We start from the raw sequence: 12285 nt of genomic DNA, 5'->3' as shown, positions 1-12285 counted from the left end.
CTCTGAGTTCTGTGAATAAAATTATAAAGTTGACACTAAATTCTAAGTTAAAAAGTATAACCTGCAAGATACAGTAATATAAATGTTAATAATAAGAATTAATCAACTATATGTCCAAAGCTTAATATAAGATCAATTTAGCTCTAATTTATGAAATGTAAGACTCTGTGTAATAACTCAGAATTTGCCGTTTATTCATTCTTCCTCTTAATTCGTTTGTAACAAATTTTATGAACTGCAGCTCAAAATAAGCAACTTTGCATGTCAGTGAGGGATTTTAATCTAATACTAGTATCTTCAAATATGTCTTAGCCTGCCTTGACAGTCTTGACAATATTTATTTATTTATGAAATTTCTGCATTGCCTCGGTCCATCTGGACTGAAGTTGGAGAGATAAGGGTATAGCTGAGACTGAAGAATGACCTGCTCAGCAGTCTCCATTAGCAAAGATGTTCCATATATGGGATCTTCTTATACCTCACCTCTGAGACTGGGGAAATCATTCAAGCGCATCAGTGTAAAACTAATGATTGTTGCTATGTTTTTATAATTATAAATCACCTAGGGTCTTGAGAGTAGGTGACACATAGATAATGGGATAAATAAATAAAGATAAAAGTCTTTTGGTGTATTGAGATTTCTATAGTGTGGTATAGTGGTGATAGCTTTGTTGCAGATTTTGTCAACTTCCCAATAAGGTCACTCAGATGGTCAACTGCAGTAGATTCTTTTACTTGACACCAAGGGAGAATACACTTTTACATACTTTCAATGATATAGCTCAAAGATCTCATCTCAGAAATTTATATTTATATAATCACTATATACATTACTCATTATCTAATTAACATACATTTGACCATGCATAGTTATATTTTAAACCTGTTGTTCTTTGGGAGGAAGAATAATGTAGAAATAAGGCCAAATAAATAGATGAATAGATATGCCAATGTAGGTATTTTTAATATACTGGACATAAAAACTGTCTTGTACCATTGTGCTTTTAATATTATATGTTTCATTATGCTCTCATTTTAAAGCTACTCTCAGATTTTAATGTATAGTATGACTCTTGCTCCTCCATTAGTTTTATAAATGTTTATGCTCTGATTTATATTTTTGTTGTATATCACTGAAGATGGCTTATAAATACAGGATAAATAATTAAATGCTGAGTTTTCCAGTTAGCATGATAGAACATTTTGCATTTAAATTCTTTTATTAACATCTGAGAAATTGAAATTGATCTACTTCATTTGTAATTTACAGGGTAGTTAATTCACATGCCATAATGCATTTGTTTATTTTAAATATATATTACCCTTCATTCTGCTGATTTTGAAGGCAGAACAAATTAAAGGATGAAATCATAAAATAAAACAAGCTAATATTCTTGAATAAATAAAATATTTTTCTCCAGATACAAAAAAAAAATGGTTCTCTAGTCATTGGGTGAGTTACTGTTAGGATGGATATTCCACAGCTGGAGACTGACACTGCCAAGAATCCCGTTTCCTTTATTATTAAATAGTATACTTCTAATAGAGTAGCCTGTTAAAGTAGCCTGTTAAAGTAGGCTTCAGCAGAACAATTGGGAGCAAAACAGTATTTAGCAATTTAGTGGGCTGCCAAGACCACATTCATATTAGAAAAGAATATGAATGCCATCCTTCTTACTCTTCCTCTGATTAGTTATGGCAGTGGCAACATGGGGGGATGTGGGGATAACATGGACCATTATGACTGCCATAATATATATCTGCAAAAAGGGCCAATGTATTAATTTGTTCAATGTAATTTGATTAGATAAAGTATTAAATACTGATTCTGCAGCTGAAAAACTAATTATCTTGCAGTGGAGTTAAATGCTAAATAATTTTTATTTTCTCATATTTGGTGACCATTCTATAAACATTTTCTTGTCCATAGGCTAAAGACACACTATGCATCATATGAGCCTATGTTAAGACAGCTGAATGAAAAGTATGAGATTCTAGTAAGAGAGAAAATGCTTACAAGTTTGGAACGAGACAGAGCTGTCGGGCAGGTAAAGCTTGCAGCACTTTTAGCCCACATTTTTATGGACACCATTTTAAGTATTGTAATAAATTATTTAATGTTTTGGTTAAAGTTTTATTCTGTGCTATTCCCCAAAATTCAAGATTGATCAAAGATACAAGCCAAAGTTAAACAATGCCCACCAAAGAGTTTTAAATTTTTAATTGAGTGTGGCACTAAATACACAGAATCTTCTCTCTTTTAAACAGTGGGGTTGTCTTTTTTAGAAAAGTGTGTTGGGGAAAGGAGAGGAAAACCAGTCTAAACACACTAGTGGCCCTTTGTTTACAATTGTAGCCTCTCAGGTCTACTGTTTGACAGGTCTTTATTTCTTAGTGTGAAGTGACATTTTGTAATTTGACATTTTAAAGCAGAATTCTCATTAAAGGTAATATTAATAAGTATTAATTTCTTAGGTAGAAAAAACACACATTTTTTTCATGCCTCAGTCCTTAGCATCACAATATTCATAGCAATCATCCTGTACTATTGTAGATATTATGTGTGTGGGTGTGTGTATGAAAACACATGGCAATCCACACTTGTACATAAGTTAAATATTGTCTGCTATTGCTTCATACTATGAGTAGTATTTCCATGTTTGATGCATACCTCTCATTCAGATCCATAAATCCAGATAAAAGCTACTGCTAATTATCATTATTTTCACTGAGGTTCCTGTCTCAGGAAGTTTTGATGGAGTGAATGAAGAATTCTACTCCTGATTTAAAGTATTCTGAAACTATTTATATTCAATCTGTTGTAATTTGTAATTAAATATATGCAGAACATTATTTTAAACATAGAAGCAGAATTCACTGTTTTCTACTATGGCTTGTATAAACCTAACTGAAATAAATTGAAATTTGGTAGGCATAAGTAGCATCATTTTGAGATAATGTGAAGGAAGGATTGAGGGCATTAATATGATAATGCAGAATCATAAAGCTGGAAGTGTCCATTTACTCCATCAAGCCAAAGCCCTATTCATTGCAGGAATCCAATTAAAGCATCTTAGACAAATGGCTATCTAGCCTCTGCTTCTACCCATCCAATGAATGGGAGCCCCTCACCTCACTGAGTAACTGTTCTTACTATTTCTAACATTCAGTCAGAATCTACCATCCTATAATTTAAACTGGCTATTCCATGTCCTGCTCTCTGGTATGAGAACAAGCAGGTATTTTTGATATTTGAAGAGTTGTTAGATGTTTGTATCATCTCTTTGCATCTATGAGCCTATTTGACTGCTAGGACAAACTATCATGCTAACTTCTGGTAATTATTTCATTTCCCCCCCTAAGGTGTTTACAGATAGATCTCTCTTTTCAATACCTGAGAAGATGCTAGAGCAGATCATAAAGTGATCTACCTGCAAACATCCAAATTACAGAGTCATCAGTCTCTAGTTTCCTTTTCTCCCATGTTGAAGGCAGAGATGGTATTTGCTTCTATTCAGTCATGTAGCACCTTAGCAATTCTCCAGTTTTCTGGGAGATAAAATATAAGGGTTCAGCTGCACCATCAGCTTGTTCCCTTAGTATCCTAGGATGCAATTCATCTGGTCCTGGAGATTTAACCTTATAACTGTTTTCAAGTCCTGAAGGGATGTCGCACAAAAGATAAAGACCTGTTCTTTATAATCTGAAAATTAAGATATAGAATAACTAAACAAAGCAGTTTTGACTAAATGTTAGAAAAAGCTTCTTAACAGTCAGAATAGTTTGGCAATGAAGCCAATTACAGATGGAGGTGATAAGCTCCTGTTTGCTGAATGTCCAACAAAGGCTGGATAACCATTTGTCATTAATGCTTTAAGCTGGATTTCTGCATTGATCAAGGGGTTGGGTTTGATGGCTAAATGGCCCTTCGAACTCCACAATTCTGTAATTGTTTTTCCAGTGCTGAACAGAGTGTGATTAGAGATAGCTCCTTTGCAGTTGAGGCTGGGAAAACAGAGACAATTTCTGTTCAACAAAGACAGGTCTCCAAGGTGCTCAGACCCATGAGTAAGGCAGAGTGGAAACAATTATAGGCTCCATTATGGCTTTTTGATTACAGGAACATTCCCCTATTTGACCACTATGATAGTATCCTATGGTTCCTGATCAAGATGCAAGTTTGAGTGGCAAATTCTTTTTGCATGAAGGTTGATGAGGGAGGGAGGAATTGCTTCCATTTTCTTCTTTCTATGCAGAGTTGCACTGAAAGAGACAACTTTTAACCCTGAATGAAGTGTTGAGATATTATATGTAATCTAAGTACTCTCAGATTCTTAACTATGCTGAAATATTTTATACTTAATGTCTTATATATTATTTCTGATTTTCTAAATGGAAGAAATGAAAGGTTCTTGATATATTTTTTTTCTTTCTTTGTTCAGATTACTGGCTTGCAAGCTACTTTACAAAGCTTAGAATCTGGAAACAACATTCACATTCCTGTGATGAGAGGTAAATATTTTGCTATAAACAAAAAGTGAAAGCTTAAGAGAAAATGTTTACATCTCATGGTATTATGCATATTTCTAGAAAATTAACATTTTTCTACATATTAAATTTAGACACTATTTAAATAATCTTCAATGTACAGAGACTCAAATGGTTCAAAACTAATGCTGTTTTATACTAAGTTATGCATGTGTTTATGTATTTACATATTTAACTTATTATACTGCTGACTTCCTTTTGGCAGTTTACAATAACATATAAAATCAACATTTTAAAAAAACAAACTACCATTAAAAACAATTAAATGCAACATTAAAACCCAGAAATAATGTAAGTCCCATAATTCAAAAGAGAGAACATTCCAAACTGAGTACCTTCCAAAAAACAAGAGAAATCCTAAATTGCTGTGAGACAAATTACAGGTGAACCTCCTCAGAAAATCTCAATAAATAAGCTAGGGCATTGGGATCTCCAGTATCTATGTCTACATTTTTTGTAAAAAAAAGAAAGATAATTTGTTGAGAATCATGCATGATTATAGACTCCTGAATTCTGTATCCATTAGGGACCACTACCCAATGCCTCTTTTTTCAGATCTGCTGAATTACCTTCAGAATATAATGTGTTTTCTCTATACTGGACTTGAGAGGAACTTACAATTGGATCTGAATGAAAGAGTTCCATGAATGTTTAATAGCTTTTGACATCCACAGTAATGCCCTTTGGATTGGTTAATTGCTCTGTGGTCTTCTCCAGATTCATGAATGAAATGTTTTCCAATATTTTAGACAAATATATACTGATGTTCTAGGATGACTTTCTGATTTTTTCAGAAGATCCATCCTTACATGAAACACATCAGAAATGTCTTAGAACCTCTTCATATACACAAGCTTTTTGCTAAGTTGGAAAAATGTTGATCTTCACCATTTGGATTATTTGGGTTATTGAATCTCTGCAAAAGTAGTACAGGTAGTCCTGGAGTTACGACCATTTGTTTAATGACAATTAAAAGTTACAGCAGTGCTGAAAAAATGGACTTATGACTGGTCCCCAAAGTTACAGCCATTACAGCACCCCCACGGTCACATGATCACGATCTGGATGCTTGGCAATCTGTTTGCACTTATGACCAAGCACCCCATGATCACATGATCACTATTTGCAACCTTCCCTGCAGGCTTCCCACTCTAGGACAACAGAGCTGAAAGGAGACGTAATGTAATCCACTCATCATATAGGAGACTAAGGACAAAAGAATTGGGGGGGGGTGCATGTATGTATAGTGCGCTAGGTTATTCTTACATGACGCTGGAGAATTTGTGGTTCATTATGTTCTGGGAACTCAGTCATATATTGGCATATTGTCTGAATATAATATGCTTTATTTGTATGGCATAGCAAATTAGGTGAACATAGGAGTTATATTCTCTTAATTCTGGTTTAGATCTTGCCATGTTGTATGAACCCACCCATGATATATAATCAACCTGCTTTTTCCTAGTTTGGGATTGACATCAAGATTGGATGTCATTATGTTCTGAATAATTGGACTTATAATGCCAATTTAGATCCCAATACAACTCATAGATTTTCTATAAGTTGATGGAACAGAATTACAAATTCTATTGTGGCTTACCATTCTGGGATTTTAAAAAAATGTTCTGACTGAATGGGCAGTATAAAAATTGTTCATAAATGAATGAAATAAATTTATTTCTGTTGAATTTCTGCACCCCTCTATGATAAACTGTTTATGCTTTATAGTAGGTCATTGGTGTGATAGAGAGGCTGGGTTAGAGGGACCTTCTCAAAGAGCACTTAGAGAAGCTAAGGAACAGAAAGTACATTCTGGAGTTAATGCACACAATTCAGCCAAAGATCCAGCAAAGCAGATGAACAAGAGATATCCAAAGGTATGAATATTCTAATCTGTTTATTTATTTTAGAAATTTATAAGACTACCCAATGACTCTGTGTAGTACACAGTAAAAACAACAATACAATACAATACAATTAAAACAAACAAAAAACCACCATACACTATATAAAGTAACCAGTAAAAGACAATGAAACTCACAGGACCCACCATCCACTCTAACCAAAAGCCTGGGGAAAGAGCCAGGTTTTCAGAGCTCTTTTGAACAATTCCAGGGGTGGAGGCCAGATGTATCTGAGGGGGGTGTTTCAGAGATAGTTTATTTTAGGTAGAATTTGAGCTATTATAATTTACAATAGTAGAATCAGAGTCCTAGAATTGGAAGGAGCCATTTAGGTTAAGTACAATCTCCTGTTCAGTGCAGTAGCCCTTACTTATTTATTTAACTTTTTTTGAAATGTGGGTGGCATACATCAGAGTAAAAATACAAAATAGAAACAAAACAAAATCCCTCAGATGGCCGCTGGAGCCCTTCAATACAGGTTAAAATGTGGTGGAATAGTATTGTGTGAATGGCTTTATGAAATGCCAGCAGGGAAGGAGCTGCTCCGATCTCTGTGTAAGGTTTACCCCATTCGTCTAGAGAAACTCTTGTGACATGTGTGTTCAACAAAGAAGTTTACTCAAGCGTAACACAGCAGTTACAAACAAAGCCAGGACTGGCTTGGCATGTTTCATGATACAGTTTATAGTTCTCCCCTTCCCGCGCTTTGCCCCGTTGCTAAGTTACATATTGCAGGTTGCAGATTACCGATTGCCCCAGTAATCCCCCCTTTTGCTCCAATGGCAGGTTCAGCCCAGTTCTCATTGTCCCTTAATTGCTCTGCCCCGCCGGCATGGTCGTGTTTCCTCTGGGTCCTTTCAGTTGCGCGCAAAGCTGGGGTTTTCCCAATCGCGCGCTGATTGTGTTTCCACGAGCCCCGGCTTAGTCCTTTGTCTCAGCTCTCACAGCTAATCAGAGTGGATACAAAACATCCACTTCTGCGGTTTCTTGTTAAGTGGGCGCAGGTGGCTCGTTACTGAGCCACGGCTTTTACTTCCTCTTTTCCCCGGCTTGCGAGCAGGCGGTAGAACTGACTCAGCGCAGCTGGGCAAGTTCCTAGCAGTGCCGCACTGGCTGAACCTGACACTCTGGAGGCCACAGCAGAAGGTCTGTCTCCCTCTCATCACATAGAATGAGGTTTGTAAGCAGGCTTTCTCATTATGTTGTTAACAGATTGGCAGATTTAATCATGGCAAAGCAATACCTGATACAGTGGTACCTCTACTTACGAATTTTTCGAGATACGACCAGCTCCGGCTCCAAAAATTTACCTTTACTTACGAACTTGCCTCTACTTACGAACCGGATCTGCGGCCATTTTCCCTGCTGCCACGCGGTCACGGATTCCTGTGGGCGAGATCGCGGTAGCAAGGAATGATTCGGTGAGGCTTGTGGTGTGTTTTGTGGCGTTTGGAGGTTTTTGTGGCATTTGGAAGGTTTTTGAGGTTTAAAAATAAAATGCATATGTTTCAGAACTGTTTAGCCGTATTTACATTGAACCTTATGGGGGACATTTACCTTGGGGTGCGACCAAATTCGGAGGCCGGATTAGCCATATTTACATTGAACCTTATGGGGAAATTTGCCTTGTGGTGTGACCAAATTTGGAGGGCGGAACGGATTAACCGGATTTACATTGAACCTTATGGGAAACTTTACCTCGACTTGAGACCAACTCAAGTTGCAACCAGAGTCACAGAACGGATTAAGTTTGTAACTAGAGGTACCACTGTATAATCTTAAGGCAGTGCTGTATAGGGTTGTCACCAACCCTTTGAATTGGGCCCAGTATACTAGTAAACCATACAGTGACTTTAGTACTCCATTATAATCTGGTCACTCTTTGTGGACCAGATGCAGCTTCCAAGTCATCTCCAAAATGTACCCTATGTACAGTTGACTACAATAATCCAGTGAGTGTGATCAAAGCATGAGTTATGTTGCCAAGGCATCCTGGTTGAGGTAGGGTCACAAGTTGGCAAAGGTGCCCCTGGCCACAGCTTCCATATGCTGCTTCGGAAGTAGTTGCAAGTCCAGGAGGATACCCAGATCATGAACCAACTCCTTCAAAAAGAGTGTAATCCCTTCCTGAGTAACTACTGAAACTAAAGTCTCTGGATGTTTACAACTTGGTCTTGGAGGGATTCCATCTAAGCTTATTTTGCTTCATCTAGATCCTGACAGCATCCAGTCACTGGCTCAAATTTTCAGCAATATCCCAGGTCTGGCTTGGGATGGTAATGCACAGCTGTGTGTCATCTGAATACTGATACATCACACACTACCTTCCAGATGACTTCACCCAGTGGCTTCATATGGATGTTAAATAACATGGGGAGAAGACTGACTCCCATGATTACTGACTGGAACTGCCCACACAAGTAGGAGTGGAATTACTGAAACGGTAGTAGTAGATATCTAACAAAGTATCATGCCAATGGGATCAAATGCCTCTGAAGATCTAACAGGACCAAGAGGGGTACACTCAATGTCCAGATGTATGTAATCCAGGCAAAAGTTACCAAAAACTGTTGGGTCAAGGGAGGGCTTCTTCAAGAGGGGATCCACAACTACATCTTTTAAAATAAACAGCATAAAGCTTAAAGATACATCAACAGTTTCCTTGATCAAGCTACTTATATGCCTCCTAGTGCCCAAAGAAGCCAGGAAGGACATGGATCAAACCCACATGGAGTACCTTATTTTGCTCATCACAATGGATTGTAACCAACTGGTGGCCAGCCCAGAGTAGTTGTGAGTGATTTTATCTGCAACAAACTCCCAAAACCATCTAGCAAGCTCCAGGCATCTTATCCTCCCCTTCCCCTTTCTTGAATGGGCCCAAGTAACTCTGAACAAGGCTGCCAGGCAGCAGTCTGTGGACATAGCAGAGAGATGATTTGATGCTTCAGCACTGTTCTTGCTACTGTGTAGACTCAAGATGAGTTCTTACGAATATTCAGTCTCATCTGCTTCTGCTTTTTCAACATTGTTGCTTGAGACAACTTCTCAAGTGCTTTATTTTCCTCAGCATCTCAGTAAACCAAGGAGCTATACACTATTGGCGATTAGGTAAAAACCTCACAGGCACAGTCTCATCCAGCACAACTAAAAGGGCCCACCATGGGGTGTCTGTGAGACACAACTAGACAAGAAAATAATCTGACCATTGCTTAGGGAAATTGTCAGTATCTTTCATCTCCAGATCATGTCTCATCTACTCTGAAGTAAAAACTTGATCTAGTATTCTAGATAGATTGCTGTTTAGCCTTTGCTTGAACAAACCCAATGAAGGAGCCCACCGTTATTCTGGATAACTGATTTCATTGTGAAACTGTTCTCTCTGTTAACAGACAGTAACATTGGAATCTGCTTTCCTCTAATTTAAATCTATTAAGTCACTTGCTGAGATGGGCAGCTATAAAAATCAAATCAATAAATAGATAAAATTACACTACGCCCTGCTTTGACATACTTCTACAACACCATTGCCATACTTCTCTATGATATTCTTTCAGGTATTTGAAAAATGCTATCATATTTCCCCCCTTCCCTGGTCATCTTTTCTCAAAGCTAAACATAGCCATCTCCTTCAATCTCTCTTCATAGGGCTTAATTTTCTCACTGGTCATTGACCATAGTTAAATGAACTTGATTTGATTTTGATTTGAGGGCTTAGGTCCTAGTCACCTGATCATCCTTGTTGCCATTCTTTGAACCAGCTCCAGAATCTCTGAATCTTAAAGTGCTTCAGTGGGATTTGACCAAAGCAGAACAAGGTGGGAAAGATTGCTGCCCATGATTTGGAAATTATTCTTCTGTTATTACACCTAAAATTGCATGTGTCTTTATGCAGCCACATGACATTGTTGGCACATATTTAGTTTGCAATAAACCATTACCAAGGCAATTGATTTTTGTTTCCTAAACAAAGGACTCTGCATTTTTTTCTGTTGAATTTTATTATGTTGCTTTCAGCCCATTTCTCCGACCTGTCAAGATAATATTTCTGTCTTCTAAGGAAGTAGCTATCCCATAAGATTTCATGTCATCTCTTCATCACCGATGAGCACTTTTTGAGTATTAGTTCTGAGATAGCTAAATATCCACTTATTTATTGTGCCATCCAATCACACTTAACTAACTTGTAGATCAGCGTGCCATGGGGCACTTTGTCAAATGTTTTGTTGAAGTCAAGGTATATACTATGGCTGGTGTGGGTCTTCCGGGCTGTGTGGCCGTGTTCTGGAAGTTTTGTTTCCTAACGTTTCGCTAGCACCTGTGACCGGCATCTCCAGAGTCCAGGAGCACAGACAGGAGCAGTTCTCTCTGTGCCCAGGGTGATGTGACCCTTTTGTGAGTATTTATAGGGATCTGAGGGGGGGGAAGGGGGGATTGGGTGTGTGTGTGGGGGTTTGGGTTACTGAGTGGCTGCTTGTTTTGGTGTCAGAATCTGTGTGTATCTTCCTGGGGATTAGGCAGGGATTTTTCTTCTATTGAATTCCCCCCCCCAGATCCCTATAAATACCCACAAAAGGGTCACATCACCCTGGGCACAGAGAGAACTGCTCCTGTCTGTGCTCCTGCTCTCTGAAGATGCCGGTCACAAGTGCTGGCGAAACGTTAGGAAACAAAACTTCCAGAACACGGCCACACAGCCCGGAAGACCCACACCAGCCATCGTATGCCGGCCGTGAAAGCCTTCGACAATACATCAGGGTATATAATTTACAGCATGCCCATAACCTATTAACATGATCAAAAAAATGAAAGAAGACTTGTTTGGTAATATTTTTCTTGTCAAATCTGTGCTAAATTTTAATTAATTACTGTACTGTTTTTATGGTGCTTATAGTGCAGACTCTTTATCATCTCTATAATCTTTCTAGATATTGATGTCAGATTGACTGGTCTTTAAACTCCTGGATTGTGCTTCTTCCACCCTCCCTTTTGAAGACTGGGACAATATTTGCTCTGGTTATTTGGCACTTCTCCAGAACTTGAGGAATATTTTATTCAAGTATCTCATTAGTGTAAAAACCAACAAAAACAAAAACACTGTGATCAGTATTTGTTACAGGGACTTAAATTTTCTGCTCTTTGCATCTGCTTCCAAGCCAACAATCAGTTATAAAACCCATGTGACATCAGTGTTTTAAATGGTTTTAAATTTAAATAGTTTATTGGAGTCTAAAACCAGTTCTTTGGGAAACACTGAACTAGGACAATGCAAAAAAGGGATGGGAAACTTTCCATAGATTAGAATATTCAACCTATTTCCCTAACCAACTAGAAGGTCCCTTTTTGCTTCTTTTTGTTTTTCAGAGGGTAGCAGCAGTGCTGGCAAGCAAACAGCACCATTTTCACTCTTAAAAGAACTCCAAATCTTCAAAATGTCCTGAAATTACACTGCTGAAAACTTTTCATGTGTAAGAGTATGAAATTATTTTGCCTGTCAGATACAGGGTTGATTTTGAATGCAACTGCTAATGTAAGATAGCTACTATAAGATAATTAATTGGGCCCCAGGGAGAAATTAATGCTGCCTGGATGGGGAGAAATTAGAAAATATCTTTTTATGGGAGACTTCCAGTGAGGAAATGGCGAACTGATGTCCCGCTGACAGCGGGAGACATTATGGCCAAAAACGGCAGCTGGATGCTGGATCCAGACTGCCAAAATCTCTCCAGAGAAAGGAGAGATCTTGAGATTGCCCATACGTACTCCAGACAGCAATTTCCATTGAATAAAACTGAAATTGATTTGAATGTGGATTTAATTTTATATGACAGCC

General features: G+C 37.9%; 1 protein-coding gene across 4 annotated transcripts in view; it reads left to right on the top strand.

The window, feature by feature from the left end:
- The window catches only part of SPAG16 (sperm associated antigen 16), a 336494-nt gene that overhangs the window by 76012 nt on the left and 248197 nt on the right, over positions 1–12285 (top strand). For all 4 annotated transcript variants that reach the window (XM_088135583.1, XM_088135582.1, XM_088135584.1 and 1 more), the window contains 3 exons: positions 1931–2048; positions 4443–4512; positions 6277–6425. In XM_088135583.1, coding sequence (XP_087991709.1) covers positions 1931–2048; positions 4443–4512; positions 6277–6425 — 337 coding nt within the window. The remainder of the gene's footprint in view (positions 1–1930; positions 2049–4442; positions 4513–6276; positions 6426–12285) is intronic.

This window comes from Python bivittatus, unplaced genomic scaffold (genome assembly GCF_059951505.1).
Source record: "Python bivittatus isolate LINGU-HERP-01145 unplaced genomic scaffold, Pbiv_v1 ctg000200_np1212, whole genome shotgun sequence".
In the NCBI taxonomy this organism is placed as follows: Eukaryota; Metazoa; Chordata; class Lepidosauria; order Squamata; family Pythonidae; genus Python; species Python bivittatus.
Note: the sequence above shows the minus strand (reverse complement) of the source record. Positions and strands in the feature narration are given on the sequence as shown.